The sequence below is a fragment of the Drosophila bipectinata genome, chromosome 2L, assembly GCF_030179905.1.
Source record: "Drosophila bipectinata strain 14024-0381.07 chromosome 2L, DbipHiC1v2, whole genome shotgun sequence".
NCBI lineage: Eukaryota > Metazoa > Arthropoda > Insecta > Diptera > Drosophilidae > Drosophila > Drosophila bipectinata.
The window spans coordinates 16,884,149-16,903,849 of NC_091736.1; the positions used below are offsets into that span (position 1 = coordinate 16,884,149).

The window sequence follows — 19,701 nt, forward strand, 5'->3', positions numbered from 1 at the left end:
CTCCCCAGCCATTGTTGTTTTAATTATAGCCCCGCTCCGAGACTTGCTAATTGTTTTAGTAGCATACTTTCGACACACAACTTTTGTTGTTATCCTTGTTCCTTGTTCCAGCTGCCTTTGGCCATGGAACTATGTTAGTCGGTCCCTCCACTCTCAGCTCCTCTTCCCGAAGCAAAGTAGAACGGCCAATGGTATAATTAAATTTTAGCTATAATTTACGTGAAAAGCAGCACAAATGGCAACAGCTGCTGCTACGAAATTTGTCTACTTGGAAAATTCCAACTACATATAATGGATAAGAGTCAGTAGGGCAGTTTCTAATGGGAAGCTAGATAACCAGACACACAAATTCATTTGATTAAAAGTTTAATTTCCCAAAAACATAGAAGAACTTTGTGCAAATTAATTTAAAGGAGTTTCAAGAAACACAATTAAAATTCACAATAATAACAATTAAACTGATTTTAGGTTTATTGCCATATTTAAATATCAAACAGACCCAAAAAAAAGGTGTTTTTTGAATATTTTTTTTACCAACCACATCGTCCACAAAAAGTAAGTAAAATTAAACTTTTGTAAACGCCTCGTTTTCGTGTGCCGCAAATTGTTTCCGGGGATGTTGTCGAGAAGTTCTTTCGTTGGTCTTGTTTAGTTATGAATCATAACGACGCACACTCACCCAACAACTGCTATAACAACAGGAGAAACAACCCGAAACAACCCATAAATTGTACCATTTTATTCTCCTCTATCCCAGACAGAGGGTGTTTGGCAATGACTCACTTATATTTTTTGTTATCCTGTTTGGTTTTTTTTTTTTATTTTTGAGGTGGTGTGTTGAAGTGACACTCTTTCTAATTGCTGCCAACACCCCACAGTCCACCATCCGATGATTTTGACCAGAGAAATGTTCAAGAGTCATGATGCATTCAAACATTCCTGGAAAACTTGCGTTTTTTTTTAGCTTCCATTTTATTTTTGGACTTAAGTCTTGCTTAGACAACTTTGACTTGTGCATATAGAGTGAAAATGTAATAAATAATTCAGGGCGCTCGGGAGAGTGCACACATTTGCATCGAGAGCCGGGCAGAAAGTTTTGTGCCCCATGGTAAATGCATTACAATACTACTACTAGAGTGGGGGAGTCTGAAGTGGCATACAAAAAAGTGGTGCAAATATATGGACCACAAGAAGTGCATATAGGTTACAGGGAAAAAGGACTATCAAAAAACTTATAATAATAATAATTTATTAAAAAATATTTTAAAAAATATCCAAACGTTTGGCAAGACTTTAAGAAAGTCTTTTTTGAAATCATATCTATGGTATAATTCCAAAACAGGACAATAAAAATATTCACAGTGTAAGGATGTACATATCTATTGCTGTTCCCACATGTGGGTTAGTTTGCCTAAAAGAATCATTGCCAACTATTGCTCCACATTCGGCATGCAGTAACTCCTACTCCCACTCCGGCCACTCCCTTTTCCCTTTCTAGAACTTGCAGATGGCAAAAGCATGTGTCCAATAGCCAAAGTACATATGTATATATGTACGAATTCATGTCGATGCAACTGCACTTGGCTCAGGCTCTGGCTCTAGTTGGAGCCTTAACGGCAGCTTAGTCTCCAGCCAGCCATACCTGACACTGTGCCACCTGGCCAAAACAAGCACACTTTCCAGCAGCACACATGGAAAATGCAAAGTTTTCACATTGAATTTTCCGGCGCATCGCATCCGGTGACAAATCCTTGGATGGGCTTATATGCCAGGATGTATGTGCCCGTGTACCCGAGTGTGCGTGGGTGGAAGGATAAAAGTGTCACTTTTCTCAGTTACAATTCCCATTTGGATCCACCTAGCGAATTGATGCCGGAATTGCAGCTAGAAGGTTTTAATTTTTAAAAGCATTCTTGAAGCCAATATAGGGAGTCGAACTAAGGAAATGAAAACTCAATTGAAAGCATTGGAAAAATAGCATTTGTTCAGTAATTTTTTATAACAGGTAAAGATTGTTAGGTAGGTAAATAAATTAGGTTTTCTAAGTCTAAAATTCATAATTAATTCAACTAAAATAGAAAGAATTTGGTAAATTTGATAAAGGTATTTCCACTCCATCACAAAAGGAGTTCTACAGAAAAATGGGAAACATCAAAAATTTTGTTGTAAGACTTTAATAAAAATTGCTTTAGAATATAAATACTAATCTTTTGAAGAAGTCCGCCCAATAATGGTTTAATAATTGGTTAAAATATAGACATGGTTTGAGGCCATCTATGAATATCCGGGATTTGACTTGGGGTTCCATCAGAAAAATTTGAAATACTATCTATCGATCAAAAATTTTTTGAAAAGCTTATGAGGCAGTTTTGTGAAGAATCGAACACATATCTTTTAAGGTTCTCCGCTGAAAAATCTTATGGAATTTGGGAGATTTGTGTTGGCCCCATATATACATACATTCTCGTATAAGAATATTTCTTAAGGTATAATTGAGAACTTTTCCCTATTTACTAAGATATAGAGCTTAACTTCTTTAAAAACAAAGATATAGGAGCATTTCTTGTATAGAATAGAATTTAAAGCTAAAACTCAAAGAAACATTTGCTTAGCCCTTTCAATTAGTTGATTATCCTATGCTCTTTAAAATGCATACATTTCTCAAAGGATTCAAAGGCGGGTATTCTTAACTTTTCCCAGGTTTGAGTTTAAGCAAAAAATGTTCTAGTTGGAAAAAGTTTAGTTTTCATGCCACCAAACTTTGTCGAGCGTAAAATTTTACGATGTTGTATCTTTTTTCTTGTCCTCTTGTTTGCTCTGGTCGGGACTTGCCACAAGGATATTTTTATTTGCACACGGGGACATTTGCAATTCGAGTTGTGTGATGGCTCATTAAGCAGGGAGCAGCATCAGCGTCAGCTACAGGAGCTGGAAAAGGAGCCAGTAGCTGGAGCTGGAGTCAAGGATCTGGCAGTTGTCAAGCTGCTGTGTCAAATGCTAATTAAAATCAAGCGCCATTCGCTTGTTCAAACACAAATCCCATCCGGGAACAGGTAAACCTGTGAGCTGAAATCAGGAGACAGGCAGGACACCCTGACCAGGCGCCATCATCATCATTATCCCTGTCATCGTCAACAGCAATCAAGATAAAGTTAAATGCCACAGGGGGTGGTGGTGGCGGCGGTGAGTAGTTGGGATGCTGGGTTTCTGGGAGTTGTGGCTCCTGCCACACTTTGTTGCTTGTTTGTTTTGTAATAAAGTCCTGCAGGGTAACCACGCCCCTACATCGCCTTCTCGCTGTTCGCCCCTTTTTCATCAACCGCTGCCACGCAGCATCAAAGAAACTTGGGCTTTTTGGGGCTAGTGATTTGAACGCTTGATTGCTTTCAGTCAGGAACAGGAACAGGACCAGGACCACGACCGAAACCGGGACCGAGACCAGAACGAGGACGAGGACGAGTACGTGCCAAGCACCCACGATGGCTCTAACCCAAGCCCGTCTCTCCACCATAACAGTGTGTTCATGTTAATTTCTATCTGCCTGATTGCCGGGCCCAGTCCTCAGCCTCTTACCCGACACGTTCGTCTCATAATTTCGGAGTGAAAATTTTCAATTAAACTTAATTGCATTAAAAGCGAAGGGTTCAATCTGTCGTTAGACTCGTTGTCCCGCATCCTGTCGCCCAGTTATCCCTGTTTTCGTGATAAGGAGTCCCCCTTTCATTAGTTTGTTGTCCCCCCGGCCTTTGTTGTCGCTTTTTATGGCCTCGGAAAGTTTTTATGCTGCAATGCGTTTTATTTTTCGGGATCCAGTTGTTGGGGGTTGTTGGGGCGTTATGTGGGCGTGACATGGGCCTCTTAAAAATATGGGATAATTTAGTTTCGGTGCTCTCATAAGTCATTAAGTTTTTGTCCGCTTGGAATATTATTTTGAATTGCTCGGCTTGGATGGGAGTTTTTGATTAAACTTTATCGCATAATATGTTTCGGGCGGGCTTAATGGGGGCATTAAGAAATATTTCCCAATAAAATTTTAATGTTTCGGCAGCTAGGTGATATGAATATACGAGAGTGTCTGATGATTAAAGTCTTATAAATTGGATTTTTATAACTTGTGGTTTAATTACTCTAATTTATTAGCTTTAAATTTTAAGAATAAATCTTGCAAGTACTCGACTAACTCAACACCCTGATGAATAAATATTGTCTAGAAAAGAAACACTCCAGGCAGGACAATACTCATACACCTACTAGAGTTAGATGGCACTTGAAAAGGATAGACCTGGGAGTGAAAGAGAGGGACTGAGAGTCCTCTCCAGTATTGGAATCCGTTTCAACACCTACACAGTGCCCACAAAAGCAACTTCCACTCAATCTAAGCGTCGGGCAAACATTCAGCCGCACTTTTTTATGATTCCCCCGCCTCTAGCCCCACACTTTTTGTTTCTGTGTAAATTGCAACGCATAAATCTTTGTGACAAACAGACAGGGAGAAAGCGACCAGAACCGAAAGAGATAGGACGAAATGAAGAGTACGAAGGACAAACACTCAAAAACACAATAGAAGTGACGCGACAGCCATTTTTCAAAAAACAAAACATGCATCACAAAACAATCCAGAACATAAAACAAAAAACAAAAAAAGAAAGTGTCCTGCAGAAAATGGAAGTAGGAGAAGTGTGAGTGGATACTTTCCGAAAAAACACTTGATTTCACAAAAAAAAAAGAGATGGGGCTAGCCGGGGGAGAGAGAGTACACATGATTGTCTTAATGGCTTCGACATGTTTGCAAAACGACTGTCAAAAGCAGGCAATGGCAGTGGCATTGGGCTTAGACATCCATCTGCATGGTCACAGCCATGGAGAAGGACATGGAAATGGAAATGGAAATGGTAAGGGCAAGGAGCTGAAGCTGAATCAGGATCTGAATCTGAATCTGAAGCCGTAGCTGCATCTGGATCTGGGGTTTCTCTACCATACGAAGCAGTATCCCCCTCTATCACTGGGCGTCAAATCACGGATTCAGGCATTCACAGTTACGCTCCAGTCACTCAAAGTCGTGTCCTCGCTTCGATTCCGGGTGTGTCTTTTCGATTTCTCGCTTCTTCTTAGCTTTCGTCCTTTCCACCAAATTCCACCACTAGATTAGTGATGGGAGGGGATTAGAGATGCCAATAAAGTCCTTTTTCTCTACTTCACATCCTTTAAACAGCTTGGTTTTGAAATCTATAAAATAGCCTAGCTTTTAATATGTGTAGGGACAACAATAAACAACTAAAATATATAGAAATATCCCCCTTGATTCGTGACTTGAAATCAACGCTAATAGCACCACACTTGAGCCTGTCATATGTCTGCACTCCTTTGTAACCCCCTTTTTTGGTTGCTCTTGCATCACAAATCTATGTCCTGACAGCAAAGTCACTCAGTCATGCAGCCACATTTCCCATTCCCCGAGCCACGCACGTCCCCCTCCAATAAATCATCGCCAAAATGGAGAAAAAGAAAGCAAAGGAATCCTGCCCCGACATCCCACCGAAACCCAATCACACACTTAGACATGTTCTGCCTGGCGGGCCTAAATAGACGTTGCAAATTGAATTTTTCACCTGAATGCGTTTCGCAGGAACGGGCTAGGAGAGAGGGAAAGGAGGGACTTGGCCTGTCTGCATGTGTAATTATCGTTATCGATATCGCTCATACGCCCAGTTGGCTTCTGTTGCTCCTGCCAGTGCTACTGCTGCTGCTGCTGCTGACAAACTCTGACAAGTTGTGTTAAATTGTTGGACCGAGACGAGCGTTTAACCCTCGTTAAGCAAAATCGAAATTAACGCCGCCACATTCGTCCATGGCCATGTGAAAAAGGACACTTTTAATGCTTGCCCGCCCACCCTTTTTTTTGAGCTCTCTCTGCCAATGCCTATGAAGTTATTAAAAGTAAATTAGGGTTGCTAACCAGCAAAGACCGAAACCGAAACCCGTTTGCCTCCACCTCTCGGGTGGGTGGATGTCCTAGCTCCCATTCCTAGCACCCATGCCACATCCTTGTTTTATCCTGTTTGGTTAGGGTTGCGTGCCTTTGACGCATTTCAGTTGCCTTTGCTTTTGTTATGTCTGCGTCTGGTTTTGCTTGCGACTCTCTACGGCTCCCTTGTTGTGTTTTCTGCTTAACTTAATTGTCAACAAGGGAATTTTAAAAACTATGCCATAGTTTTTGCTTCCAGCCAGACTGCCAGCCAGTTTTGCTTGTTTTCTGGATTTATCCAGCAAAGTTTCAATTATTTTCAGATTTGTTTAATTAGAGCCCTCTATAAATTGATTTTCAAGTGGGGAGCTCCAAGTTGTCTAAAGTGATGTGTCAATCAGTGTCTAATTTAACATGCAACTGGGTTACCGAAATGGTTTATGAATAATTCAAAGGATAAGGTTGAATGCCTTAAATTGGGCTACCCAAAGGTTATTTGAATAAAGAGCTTTAAATGTTCAGGGGAATGGTATTTATACCTTCCATTCTTTAAACATCTTTCTCCCAGTGTATACTAGAATCCATGTGTGTTTCTTTGTAACTTTTGCATACATTTCTTTCCAATCAGCCGCAAAAACGCATCTTCATACCTTTGAGTGAAAATAAGTTTCGTCCTGACAAAGCCGCAGAAAGAGGCGGTAAGGCGTGGCAATCACACACAAACACACACACTCTCTTCTAGAAAAACCCCAAATACATACACTGACAACCAGAGACAGTGAGGTAGACAGGCACACCTTTGAAGTGCAGCGGAGAGCCTCGAGCCAAAGTTGAAAAGTGCGCTTGTTAACATTCCTTAATTGCTGTTGTTGTCACTGCCGCAAGGGGCGAATAACTGTGAGGTGAGAAGGACGGGGATATAGAGGTGAGAAAGAGGCAGCAACAGCACCAGCAAGTGACACGGGCGAAGGGCAAATGGATCCCCCCTGACAGCGATGTCGACGGCGACAATGACGAGTGCAATTATACAAAAACTACTTAGGCGCACATCCTGCCTGCCAGGAAAAGAAAGCCGGCGGAGCGAAGACGGGAGGGATTGGAGTAAGCAGTTCTATGGGGCGGGCGTTGCAACAAAATTGAAAGAAAATTCACTTTCGCGTTTGTAAATTTGTCAACATCCTTGAGAAAAGCAGTTGGCAAAGAAGAAAATAGCTGGGGGCTGGCGGTGACAAGTGCAGGATGCAGGCCACAATGCAATTTCAGTTAAGTCCCTTATAATAGGAAACTCGAGCACTTTGGCTCACAAACAGAATAGGAGGAGCCTGGCACGAGGAGAGCAGGTTTAAGAAACAGGAAAGCGAACAGGATAGACACGTTAACAAATTAAGATTCAAATATTAGTATATTATTTTATTGAAGTAGAAGTGTGTACTATCTAATCAGAGCTAATAAACATTTATCAGAGGCATGTAATATGTGAAAGAAAATATATTTTAAAGATAAATTTTCTCCCAGTGCATTGTTACTCATTGTGCTGCCTAACTACATCTGTCATTAAGTCAATAAGAGCATTGTGCTTAAATGCACATAAAATAAAGCCTACAATGGAGAGCCGAGCAAAGCCATAAAACGACCAGGACCTGAGAACCTAACGGAAAATTAACAAGGACGGCATTTTCGGGGAAGGAAAAGGTCCTGCCCGGCAAGGATCCATCTCATGTGCCGGAGACAAAGCCGATTTATGCCCAATTGGATTTGCTGCTAAGAGCCACAATTCATGTTTTTATGACCGGATGCCTATTACCCCAAAAAACCCCGAAACGAAACGGAATATCTTCGTGTTGTTGTTGGTGTTTCTTTTTTTTTAATAAATATAAAATGTCCTTCCAGAGTGTCCATACAAAAGGTAAGTCAACAAAAGCGAGGGGCCTGAAATGGAATGGAATGCTTAGCTTAGACCATTGATAAGCAGCTTGGACTCGGGTCAGCAGGCAAGTCCTTTTCTTTTCATTTCATTTCTTTTCTTTGCTCGTAGCATAAATATATATATTTTCTTTTTGTTGGCTCATATCAGGAATATCCCTGTCGTCGTCCTTTCATTCGATTTGCTTGTTAAAAAGCTCAAATTTTATGGCCTTTTCCCATCTCCGTGTTGGCTTTTCCTTTTCTGTTTCGGTGTTTCGGGGCAACAAGTAAGTTTATCGATTCGCCGAGGAAGGACAATAAAATGGGCTTTGCCAGGGAAAGGTTACAATCTGCTGTCCTGGCAATTTTCGAGCGTTCATCATCGGGCCAGCTTTGACATTGATAAATTATGCAGACTACTAGAAGGATATTTTCCAGCGCAACAAATGGCCGAGTCGCTTTCAGGCGCGCGCACTGTGATTTCCTGTTCCTCGAATTCAAAGGCAATGAGTTGGCAAAAATTATAAGTCATAAAACGCCGGAAAAAGGGTTAACAAAAATGGCATTTAAAATTTAAGTGCCCCAGAGATGAAGCCGCTTAAGGATTGCCACTGGGACTCCGACTTGGAGGTTGGGATCGGGATTGGGCAGATAAGAGTTTTCAAGTTAAAGTTTTATGGAGCTGCGTGGACAGCACAGCTTGAATGGGATCTAAAAAAAAACCAGAGGGGGATATTCAAGTTGATTAAAGTTGTAGTTAAATTTGAGAGAAGACTTGGCGTGGCAAGGATATTCATCGAGGAGGTCAGCCATTCAGTATGCTGCATCCCTTTTATTTGCCAGCTGCACTCTAAATTATAACCTACATTTAACATTTCCTCCACCCAAGTATAAAATATGAAAAAAAAGAGAGAAGCTCTATAGAAAAGCAGCTTACGCTAACGCCCTGAAATTTTGTTCGTGAATTGACAACTTTGACATAATTGACTGCAAGAGCACTAAAGGACCTACGTAAATAAAGGAGGAAAGCTGAAACAGAAAAATAAATAAAATTGCAACAACCCATAAACACCGCAAGTCCTTGAGTAGAAAAGCATGAAAAAAGCACCCGCAATGCAATGACGATAATGATGGGGAAAAAGTATAAAAAAAAAATTACAAAGTGGAGCAGGGACATCGCAGGTCCTGGCCTGTCAAGCTGGTCAGTGGCCACCGCGGACTATTTTTATAACAATTTGATTATATTATGAACTTAAGCATTTTTCTTCCGCTTTTTTGGGGTCGTCATCTTCATTAGCACATTAAAATGTCAATGACACTTGGTCCGCGGGTTGGCGGCTCCGCAGCTCCTGCGACCCTTTTCCCGGCCAGATGCCTTTGCCTTTCGCGCAAAAGGGTAAGTATTTGAAAAATGCGCGAGAAATGTGAACAAGATGGATGGTCTGGGGGCAGGCAAGGAGCCATGGAGGTGGAAGTGCCAGACATCATCACTGACCGCATGGCATTCTTTTATTTTTTTTTTGTAACCACACTTTTCCCGCCGCCTTTACAGTGCCTTATGATTCCACGACGGCGCCACAAAATTGGGGGCGGAAAGGTCTGGAAAATATCAAAGTTGTCATAAAAAATATGCTCGACACTTGTTTACGTCGGACACTCTGCTCTAAAAAGGATACAGTGGTCTGGTTGAGATTTTGGATAAGGGGTTTTGAAAATTTGAAATAATAAATATTTATATTTATATGGGGCCATTATAAGCCATATATAACTATAATGCTATTTCTGCTATAGAGTATAATAACCAATTTCCTAGTATGGTTTTTCAAAAACTATAACATTTTTTTCTGAAAAGTTTTTATGGAAACAACCATGCCTTTTGTTGATGTTTTTGTTTCTGAGTTCAGTGGCAGTGTTAATTTTTTCACTTCCTGCATTTTTAATGGCAAACTCGGGCACTTTAAAGTTTTGATGGCCGCCCAGCGCCTTGGCAGCTGCTTCAGCCACGTTTACTATGGCAATTCATTAGGCTCAATTGCCCCGCTTCAAGCTCCTTACTCCTTGCTGGCTCTTAGCTCTTAGCTGTTGTTATTTTTATTGCAGTTTTTTGTTAGTGTTCTGCCCGCTGTGCGCCATTGTTGGTGCCTGGCCTAGTTTGGGCCATAATGAAATGAATTATGTTTTCACATGGTAAACACTCGGAGCTCAGCGGGTAATCGCTGGGTGGATGGGTCGAATGAATTTGTACAGAGAGGATTAGCTTTTATAAGCATTGTACGCCTCGACATCGACGTCGAGCAATCGCTTAATTAACTTAATCAAAATACGGCGATTATGAGTGGCCAGGGAAGCGCTTACGCACACATGTCCTGCATGTCCTTTTGTGTTCATTGTTTGCTTAGTGCGTTTGCCCCACAAACAAATAAACAAACGCACTTGTATCTGCGTGTGTTTTCGGACACATCTCTTTTATTTGTATTGTGACAGCCGTTCAATTGATGCAGAAATTAATTAAAATTTTCCCTTGCCGGAATGCGTGTGTGTTGTAATAGGAATATCTGGCTGTATTGTCCTTTGGCCCAAGGCTAAGATAAATTACAATTTGCCAGGATCAACGTTGTGAATACAAGTGGAAACTGGTAATTGCTTTCCATGGAAATTGTGTGTGCAAATGCAGTAAAAATTCGCTACAAATAGCCAAAGGCATTCAGCACAGAAAACTAAATTTATTTTCTTTGTTGCAAACTGGGAGCCACAAAATAAACATTTTACTTCTATTCCAGCACTTTACAGAATAGACCTTTCTGGGTTATTTTTCCTTTGTCAATTACTACTGTTCTGAGTAAATATTTTAGCCTTGCCAGTGGCTGTCAATTTGCAAATATTTCTATATTTAATAGACTCGGAATTAATTCCATATTACTTTATTATTTGCCGGTCCGGTCCCTTTACCTTTCAGTGGAAATACCTCAGCCTTTTCAATTAACTTGAGGCTGGCCAAATAATACCTATTCTCCCGAGAAACCCGGCAAAGTCTTAAAGGCAAAGCTAAGGAGCTTCTCCTCTCTGGCACATCTAAAATAATTCAACCCTTTTTCCCTTTCTTTTAAAGTAATTTAATGCCCGAGCTGGAAAGGAAGACAAACCCTTTCCCTGCCACACACACATTCCGCAGAGATGTGGAAAGTTCGGCTGTCTGCCATTGATGCCGCAGGGCAGAAAGCAGAAATAGATTCGGAACCAGCAACATGGGGAATATTTCATGGCACTTATCAAAGGCAGCAACAATTTAGGTTAAATACTCATTAATATTCCGGTCTGCAAAAGTTTTTTTGGCCCAACTCTGTTCGGTACAGAGAGCTCTCCTGTGTTTTTGCCAAATAAATTTATGCCCTTTGCTTTTGGCCGCCGCCAGGCACGAGCCCAAAATAAAAGACTAGAGACTTGTAGTCCCTTTCGTTGCTTTTCCCAGCCAAATAAATAAGCACACGCACATGCTGAAGAAACAAACACACACACACAAAGGAGTAGGAAGGACCTCACTGATACACCGCTATATGTAGAAATTAATTTTGCTTAGCCCACTTTCTTGGGCGCCGACCAAAAATGAGCGAGAGACCAAAACAAGCCGCCCAACAACTTGCCATGAAAATGATAATTGCCTGGTAACGGAGTCTACCAAATGCATAATTTATAAATTAAGCAAAGTTAAAGAAAGTTCGAAACGAAAGTATGGCAAGCAACTGGGAGCCGTTAGGGGGAAAATGGCAGGCAAATTGGGCTAAAGGATGTAACAGATATGACTGGAATGGGGCTAAAAGAAAAGTAAGGAAAATTATAAAATCATATTTAATAAACTTCTTCTTTCAGAAAATTCCCGCGAAGAATATTAAAAATATACTTTAAAAATCCGAAAACCTCTGACAAGAACTCCAACACGATTCAATTTACTCAAAGGGAAATCTTTCTGAAAAAGTATTTAATTTTCTTTTATTGGATACACCTCACACACACACACATATACACTCGCACAGAACAACGCTCAGGACCTCACACGCTCACAGGAGCAGCAGCCAAGCCACTAAAATGCCAATATATTTTTTGCTCGAAATTTATTGCATACTTTTGAGCGATCCTGACAAAGCGAGCGAGAGGGAACGCGTGTCCTGGACTACTGGATACGGGAGCAGAGACACGCGTGTTGTCGGGATTTATTTATTTACTCCTCCGTATCCTTCATCCTGCATTGGCGGATTTTGTGCGCTGATAAAAATTTTGACAAGCCAAACGAGCGATGGGTAGGTGGGTAGGTACCCAGGGATAATGGGTAGCCCGGAGAGGATGTAACAACAAAATGACAGGATATTATTCAATTGAATTCGTTTACATGCATGAACTACATAATAAAAATGCCCTTAACCAAAAAAGCAGAGTCGAGCGTAAAGAACGCAAATTGAACAGCGGCAAAAGGGAAATGTTTACAAATACATATCCTACAGATACGTCAGGATATATACACACACTGTGCACAGTACACTATACATGTATATATATGGGGAATATGAAATATTGTATCTTTTGTATCATTTGTGGCCGGGGCCGAAACGTTTTTTGTTGGCCACCATTTACATATTCATTTTGTTCGCTCATGGGCTGTGGGTACTCCCTTATTAAATGCGCATATTTTATGCAACAAAAGCGGCCGGCCCCGAGTACAGAGCCACTCACTAGTATTCAGGCTCACGACTCGCATTCGTACTCAGACTTATTTCGGTTAGTTAGCCAGCCTGGGGGGACTGATTCTGTTGCCTGTTTCTTGCCAACATTTTCCACTAATTTGTTTGCCCGAATATGGAAGAAGGGCCCCGGAGACAGGGAGATGCGGAAATTGTTTTGCGTCTGGCGCAAAAGTTTTCCTCATACGGATTCCCATTTGATGGCAACAACTTAATGGTGAGATAAGCAAGAGTTATGAATTATTGTTGGCGAAAGTTTTTCGGTTTGCCGGCGTGGGGCAGACGGGGAAAGACAGGAAGTAATCAATGGATCGGGTGTGTGTGCCTTTAAGTTATTTGCAAGTTTCAGCCAATAAATGCAAATCAGGAAATATGATAAGTTGCCTAAATCTGAGATGAGCCAGAAAACTTATTCGGAATAACTTATCAGACTTGTTAAATAGTTGGAAATATTGGCAGACTGACTGAAACATTTTTAACCTAAATTTAAACACCTTTATTTCATCAGATTCTCAGACATAGTATCAATAATCCTGCATTCGAGTGCATTCAAGCATGACATCTCTGGGATGCTCTGGAGGAGTTCTGGTAGCAAGTTCCAGGCTCTTTGCCCATTCAACACCTTCCGGCCATCATCATAAACACTCAGGACTACCAAAACATCTCGGCCAAGTGAGTCGGGCCTGCTGGCTGAGTTAAATGCAACTCATTACGAGATCGCATTGCCACACAAATGTCCTATACATACGCCAGCGAGCACTTCTCTCTGCTGAGCAATTTTCTATGGAATGGAATATTTGCAATTGCAGGCCGAGTGAATTGCACTTGAGGGAAGTCCCCTGCCCGGCCCTGGCCCCCGAATGCCAGCTTGTGGCAGCTGCACAAACAGAGAATGCCGGGCAAACACACACACCCAGCACCCACAATCCAGAAAGGAAGGATGGCAAACGACGAAGGGAAATCCCTGGCCAGGATGGGTTTTTATTCAGTTGGAGCTTGTATTTTTTTGCGCTTACCTTGTGCATGGGTCCACTTGAGCAGGAAAACGATGAATACGAAACGTAAATCCATTTTACAATTTTTTACAGTATTTCGCCTTAAGATAAACTGGCTAAAAAAGCGTTGCAGGAGCATTTATTTGCCCTGTCGGCGCACACACAATCACACTTTGGCCAACACACTCACTCGCCCACTCGCTGTGGAAGGGAGGCGAGCCGACTCCCTCTGGGATATAGAAATATATATAAATTCTATTCTCGCACACAATCGCCACACAGTTGCAGTTTGTACTTCATTGTGCGGCTTAAATGCTTCCGCTTCCTGTCGGCCAGGCCAAGCCCTTCTGGCCAGAGTCTAGCTGCCACATGTTCGTATATCAATTAGCAGGCCTCGAAAAATCGCACTTCGTTTGTTTATGTTTTCAGCCAATCGCCCACGAAGTTGGCCAGGCCAACACACAGAGCCCTCTGGTAGCTCGGCACGCGCTCACTTTCGACTTGTTAACCGTTGGCGGCAGAAACCAAAACTCAACTGAACGGAGTCCATAGCCCAGAAGACTGGCCGTGCGGGTCCTTAACAGTCCACAGCAATGTTCGCAAGGGTGGTGAGTACAAGGACTTCGGCGGCACTCGGCTCTTCAAGTTTGTCTGGGGAAATGCCTGATTTTCGGAGTAAATTCCTGTAGGGAAAACAGCTGTTTTGTGCGGGGAAAGTTTTTGAGAAAGCTAAAGAGAGAGTCATCTACTTACTAGGAATAACTGATAAGAATAATAAGGATATTAATATGAATTTCTAAAAGAAACAAGATAAAACTTTAAATATGAAATGCATCTACTAATTGTGAGACTACGACTGGGTTTTAACTTCACAAGAAAAATTTTTAATAGACTTAAAATGGTTTATTATTAAGATCCTTTTTAAATACTTTTATATATTATCTAACATAAAATGTTTAATATTAATATATCTTTTTTTCTTGGTTTCCAATCCCGGCTAAGTTGTTTATCATCAGGGTCCTGAACATAAACATTTGTTGCTGAATCCAGCCGGCAAAAGTGTTGAGTCTGCGCACTGCATGGAAAGTAATATTTTTCGGAGTTACAACCGGAATTCCTTTGCTCTCAATTTGCTTACAAAAATATTTAGGAGAGTAAGGATAGGAATTTTTTAAGAGAAACAATATAGGAGAGTTACTGAAAGTAACGAGTATAATTTGAATTTTAATGCAGAACCGTTGAAATGCCGATGCAGTTTTCAAAAAATATATAAAAATGTTAATTACTTACTTATTTATTTTATAAGCTAATAAAGTGGAATTGTGATTAGAGATATTACAAATATGTATAACATTTTTTTAGTTATGATTTAACAATCTTAAATATTTTTAAAAAATATTATAAAACTCTGACAAACCTAACCACAATAGTAGTTGAATATATGTTTTCCTGTTTCTATTATAGTATCTCTCATTGGATTTGCATGGCTTGTGGCCTGTGTTGCGAATACCCTCGCAGTCATTAACCATTTAAGCTTCCTGCTAACCCGCATTTGAGGCCAATCTGTCGATTCGAGCCAAACATCAGTGGCATAGTTAATTAGCAGACAAGCTCCTTGCTCACCTGCTCCTTTACCTGGAGATTGAAGACATGCCGTTCGCATGCACCGCAATCAAAATTAGCTCGGTGGCTTGTGGCGGTGGTGGTGGTGCAACTAGTTTTCTTGAAGCCAATCATCCCACCCACCCATCCGTCCAGCTGCCACTGAGGATCCCATAAACAACAATTAAAATGTTACAAATTGCACATACAAACAAATCGCTGGAAAGGGATGTGTCCTCCTGGTTTCTTTATTCTTCCCTGATAAGTATTCTCCTGCTACGGCAGCAGGTCCTTTCTTCCTTTCTTCATTTATTTCCGATTATTACAAGGAGGAACAGGGGAACCAGGGGCTGGCTCTGAGGTGGATGCTTCAAAATCCATGTTAATTGCTATTTTGCTCCCATTGGCTTTAAAAATCCTTGCAAGAAAACTAACAACCTGGGGGTCAGATTTTCCTGATTTTCCATTCAATCTTCAGTTGCAGCAGCCAGGACAGCCAGGACAATAACAACTCTGAGGGAATATCCTTGTTGTTCCCCTAATATACTTTCCTTTTGCTTTTACTCGTGGGAGTATCTCAGGGCAGCGTGAAAGCAAAACCGAAAGAGACCGAGAGACAGATTAAAAAGAGAGGTGGCTAGATGGGCAGAGTGAGATAGAAATTACAGTGTCGACCCAGTAAAGTAAGTTCCGAAGATAAACTGCAATCGAAGGACGTTGACTGAATGATAAATTACACTTGACAATGGCCACACACACCCCACGAGGAGGACTCGCCATGCCAGGACGACAGGCCAGCACGTGTGTGTGAGTGTCTGTGTGCGGGTGTTATTCCGAGTCCTGTCCAGGATTTCATTTTTTCCTGCTACTGCTGCTTGTGATGTTTTTCCTTTGCTCGTTTGTCATAAGTTTACTTTTAATATAAAAGTTTCCTCGCTTTGGAAATGTTGAAAAGTGATCATCGTGATAATTACACGGCCTTAACGATAGGGCTGATGTACAGTGGGATGGAATCAAATGAAATGGAGATTATTTTTATTAAAAAACCAGCTTTAAGGACTCACAGACTAAGATGACTATTAACGAAGTGTGTCGGACCTACTTTAGTCGTGTCATTTATATATTTTACTTCAATATCCTACTTATAATTTTCATCCCAAGAACATTTTTCATTAAAAGTTTAATAAGTTTCCACAATCGCTGACACCTTTCCAACCACTGTGGTTGCAGGCGGCGTCCATCAGGAGCGCCACCGCCACCGCCACCGTCCCTGAAGATTTATGTGCTCATGTGGTCAGAGATAAGGAAAGGCAGCGGAACCCCCCGCCAGGAATTCGCAACTGTTCGTCCTCCGGCTCCGGCTCCCCAGTCTCAGTTTCTTGAGGGCCAGGACCTCGAGTGTGTTTGTCAGCTGGGTGGGAGGAAGTGCGTGGGTGGGAGAGTGAGGTTCATGATCCAGGGGTTGGGGTAATTATGATGGTTTGCTGCTCTTGTGGGTGGCAGCTGCTGTTGCTTTAGTGGGCGGCAGGAGGAAGGCGAAAACGAAGAAGCAGCACCAAACAGAAATAGAAGCGGTAGCCCAGTTTCACTCATTAAGGATATCCGTGCAGGAAAACAATGCCAAGCCCAGCACTCACCCACAAAAGCCGTTACACAGTAGCCGCACAGGGAGAAAGCACCCAGCTTCTTCCCCTCCCCAGCTTTCTCTTCACCCTCTCCACTCCTCCACTCACGTAATGCATTTAGTGGCTGCGGTTTTTGAGCTCTGCCAGCTCCCGGGCATTGTTTGCTCTTTGGCCTCGCCGCTCGCCCCCAGACAAAACAATACAAATTTATTTTGCTGCCACGCCCCCACACCTAACTTCCCCCCAGACAGGAGGAGAGGAGCAGGACGAGAGAAAGGGAGGTGCAGATTCCTTTCAACCGAAGCCAAAGCGGCGGCCCAGAACTTGAGCAGTGCACGGAAGTTCCGGTAGAACTCGGGTCTTTCCCCTTTTTTCTCTCTCGAGAAACTTTTCAGCCGGGAATTATATCAAAAGTTAGGGCAAGAGGCTCTGAAGGGAAGGATGCTGCGGGGGGATCAGTACCGAGGAATGTATACCCAAAAGTGTTAATTCATTTGCCTTGGCATAATTTTATTCATTCGGGTCTTGCTGTTGAATTAAAAGTTTGGCCAGCAACTGGCATAACAAATTATAAGAAAATTGCTCCGGATAACTGCCGAAATCCATTGAGATTATTAAGGTAAGACCCAAAATAAATGGTTAAATATGGATAATCCTTAAGAACCTTTGAGGAGAGACCTTTATTTATTCCATTGTGACATATTTGATATTTAAAGTCTCGAAAAATCAAATCAAAAGTTCATTTAAATGTTCAATACTTCAGACGAATGATCAATGGGAAAATCACTTAGCATAGGCGAGTGGGGGAAATGGAAAATGTTTTTCCACTTTCTGGCTCCTAAAGGATGTGGAGAAGAGCTTCTCCAACTTTGAGTTTGATTGATTGCGAGGGAATCGTAATTGAAATGCCGGCGAGCCCTAGACAGGACTAGAGGAATCAGAATAGACAGTGACAAAAAGGGAAAGTTTCCAGTCAGCTTTCTCCCCAGTGCCCGGCGCGCCGGAAGTTGCGCCACCAGACCGGGCTAGACAGCCGGCAGACAACGCCTGTCATTGTGCATCCACAAGATGCATATCTTTGTATCTCTGGCTGGGCGTAAAAATCATAAATAAAAGGTGGCGAATCCGAATCGGAATCCCAATCCGAGCGAGCATGCAAATGCGAAATCAATCCAAGACTTTGCATTAAAAATGCAACAGCTTGGGCACAATGAAAGCGAAATCCACACTGAGACAAATCATAAAAGTCCGGATTGGGGGCAATAAAATTGCTAGACATAAAATACATCTAGATACGAGTGTCCTGGCAACGGGGGACGGCAGGAATCGTCGGTTGATGTTGCCACTTAGCTGCAACAAATCGTCAAATAAGTGGAAAATATTGCAGGCCACAAAAACTGCTACTTCTTATCTTAAGAGCTGAACAGGAGCAGGGAAACCAATTCCGATGACCTCTTTAAATATTAATGCGCTTTCCGTGATTGCACTGGGAATTGTGATTGACTTTTTAGACCTTAGTCCTGCCCAGCCACCCCCATGCAGTCCGTATCCTTGACATTTGAGCTTCCCCTTCGCTGTTTGAGCGGCTAAATGCACAACCCCCAAAGAAAACATCATAGACAGGAAGACTCCACTCAGCCGATACCAGTGGTCCCAAGAGATCCTTTTTCTTACGGCCCAAGGACTCAACTTTGCACTTCACAGTGTCTGGGGGAGACTCGCAGCTCAGAGTTCAGAGTTCGCCAAAAAGGTGGCAAAGTTTTTATTTCCGATTGATGGGGGAGGCATTCCCATTGCAGGGGAGAGCCCAGGCCAGATTCCTCGATCCATCCAATTAAAAACTTGGCTCATTGCACATGCAACATCCGTCCGTACCTGTTGGCCACGTTCTCGCGCTGGTTCTCGCTCGGTTTTGTCAATTAGCGCAATGAATTGTGTCGCAAAAAACACGAGTGCAACCAATTAAATGCAAATTTATTGAAATCAATGCCAAATTAGTTGCCAATAAATGCTCAATAAATGTTTGTTTATTTAAGCAATCAAGGTATTAAATGAAAAGTGTGCTAATTTATGTTTAAATTGTTGTTACCTTAAAAGTCTTTTAGCAGCATTTTCTTAAACCTGACTTCTTCGAGTTAAGCTCTGAAATATTTAGCTTCTGGACCTCACACAGGACCATTAAACGAACACAAGCATTCCCCTAAATGCTGGATCTATGGGATTTATTAAGCCTCTTCTCCTGGTTTATATCTACAAGGAATGTTTTTGCATATTCCATTAGTCCGAGGGTCGTCCGACAGTAACAACAAACATCAACTGTCCCCGCACTCCCGAACTCTATAACTATTGGGGGCGAAATTCCCATAGACCGTAGCCAGTTTTATGCCCACTTAATAGTTTTGTTTTTGTGCTCCGAGTGTGTGCTGTAGATATTTGTGTGCTCCTGATGGGGGCAGGCAAATGACTAACCAGAAATGTGAAGATGGCCTCGGTGTACGGGCCCTGCCAAGTGTCTGGTAATTTATGGGACTGAGCGTCAAATGGCAGACGCGGCGGCTACTTGACAAACCCCAAACTCAGCAGCAGAACCGAGACAAATACCTCTTGATATACTATATAAATGTGTGTCTGAGCTGGTATGTGTTTAGGTTTAAATTATATTAAACTGCCAGCGTGGCATGTGTCCCATTTCAAATGGAGGGGATGCCCCAAGTGCTTCAAATCCGGACTGAAAATGGCAGCAGTAGACCAGGACGATTTTGGAAATTGTTTCCATAACGCTATCAGGAACACCTAAAAAAAAATGTTCAACAGTTTAGATATATTATATTAATACACTTAATCAAAATTAATTAAAATTTGTTAAGTTCTGTGAA

At 41.9% G+C, this 19,701-nt stretch overlaps 1 protein-coding gene across 2 annotated transcripts in view; it reads right to left on the minus strand.

Annotated features, from left to right (window-relative positions):
* The window catches only part of robo3 (roundabout 3), a 38,870-nt gene extending 24,729 nt beyond the window's left edge, over window positions 1-14,141 (minus strand). For both annotated transcript variants that reach the window (XM_043213748.2, XM_043213747.2), the window contains exon 1: window positions 13,620-14,141. In XM_043213748.2, the coding sequence (XP_043069683.1) occupies window positions 13,620-13,737 (118 nt within the window). In that variant the 5' untranslated portion in view covers window positions 13,738-14,141. The remainder of the gene's footprint in view (window positions 1-13,619) is intronic.
* Window positions 14,142-19,701: the final 5,560 nt, after the last annotated feature.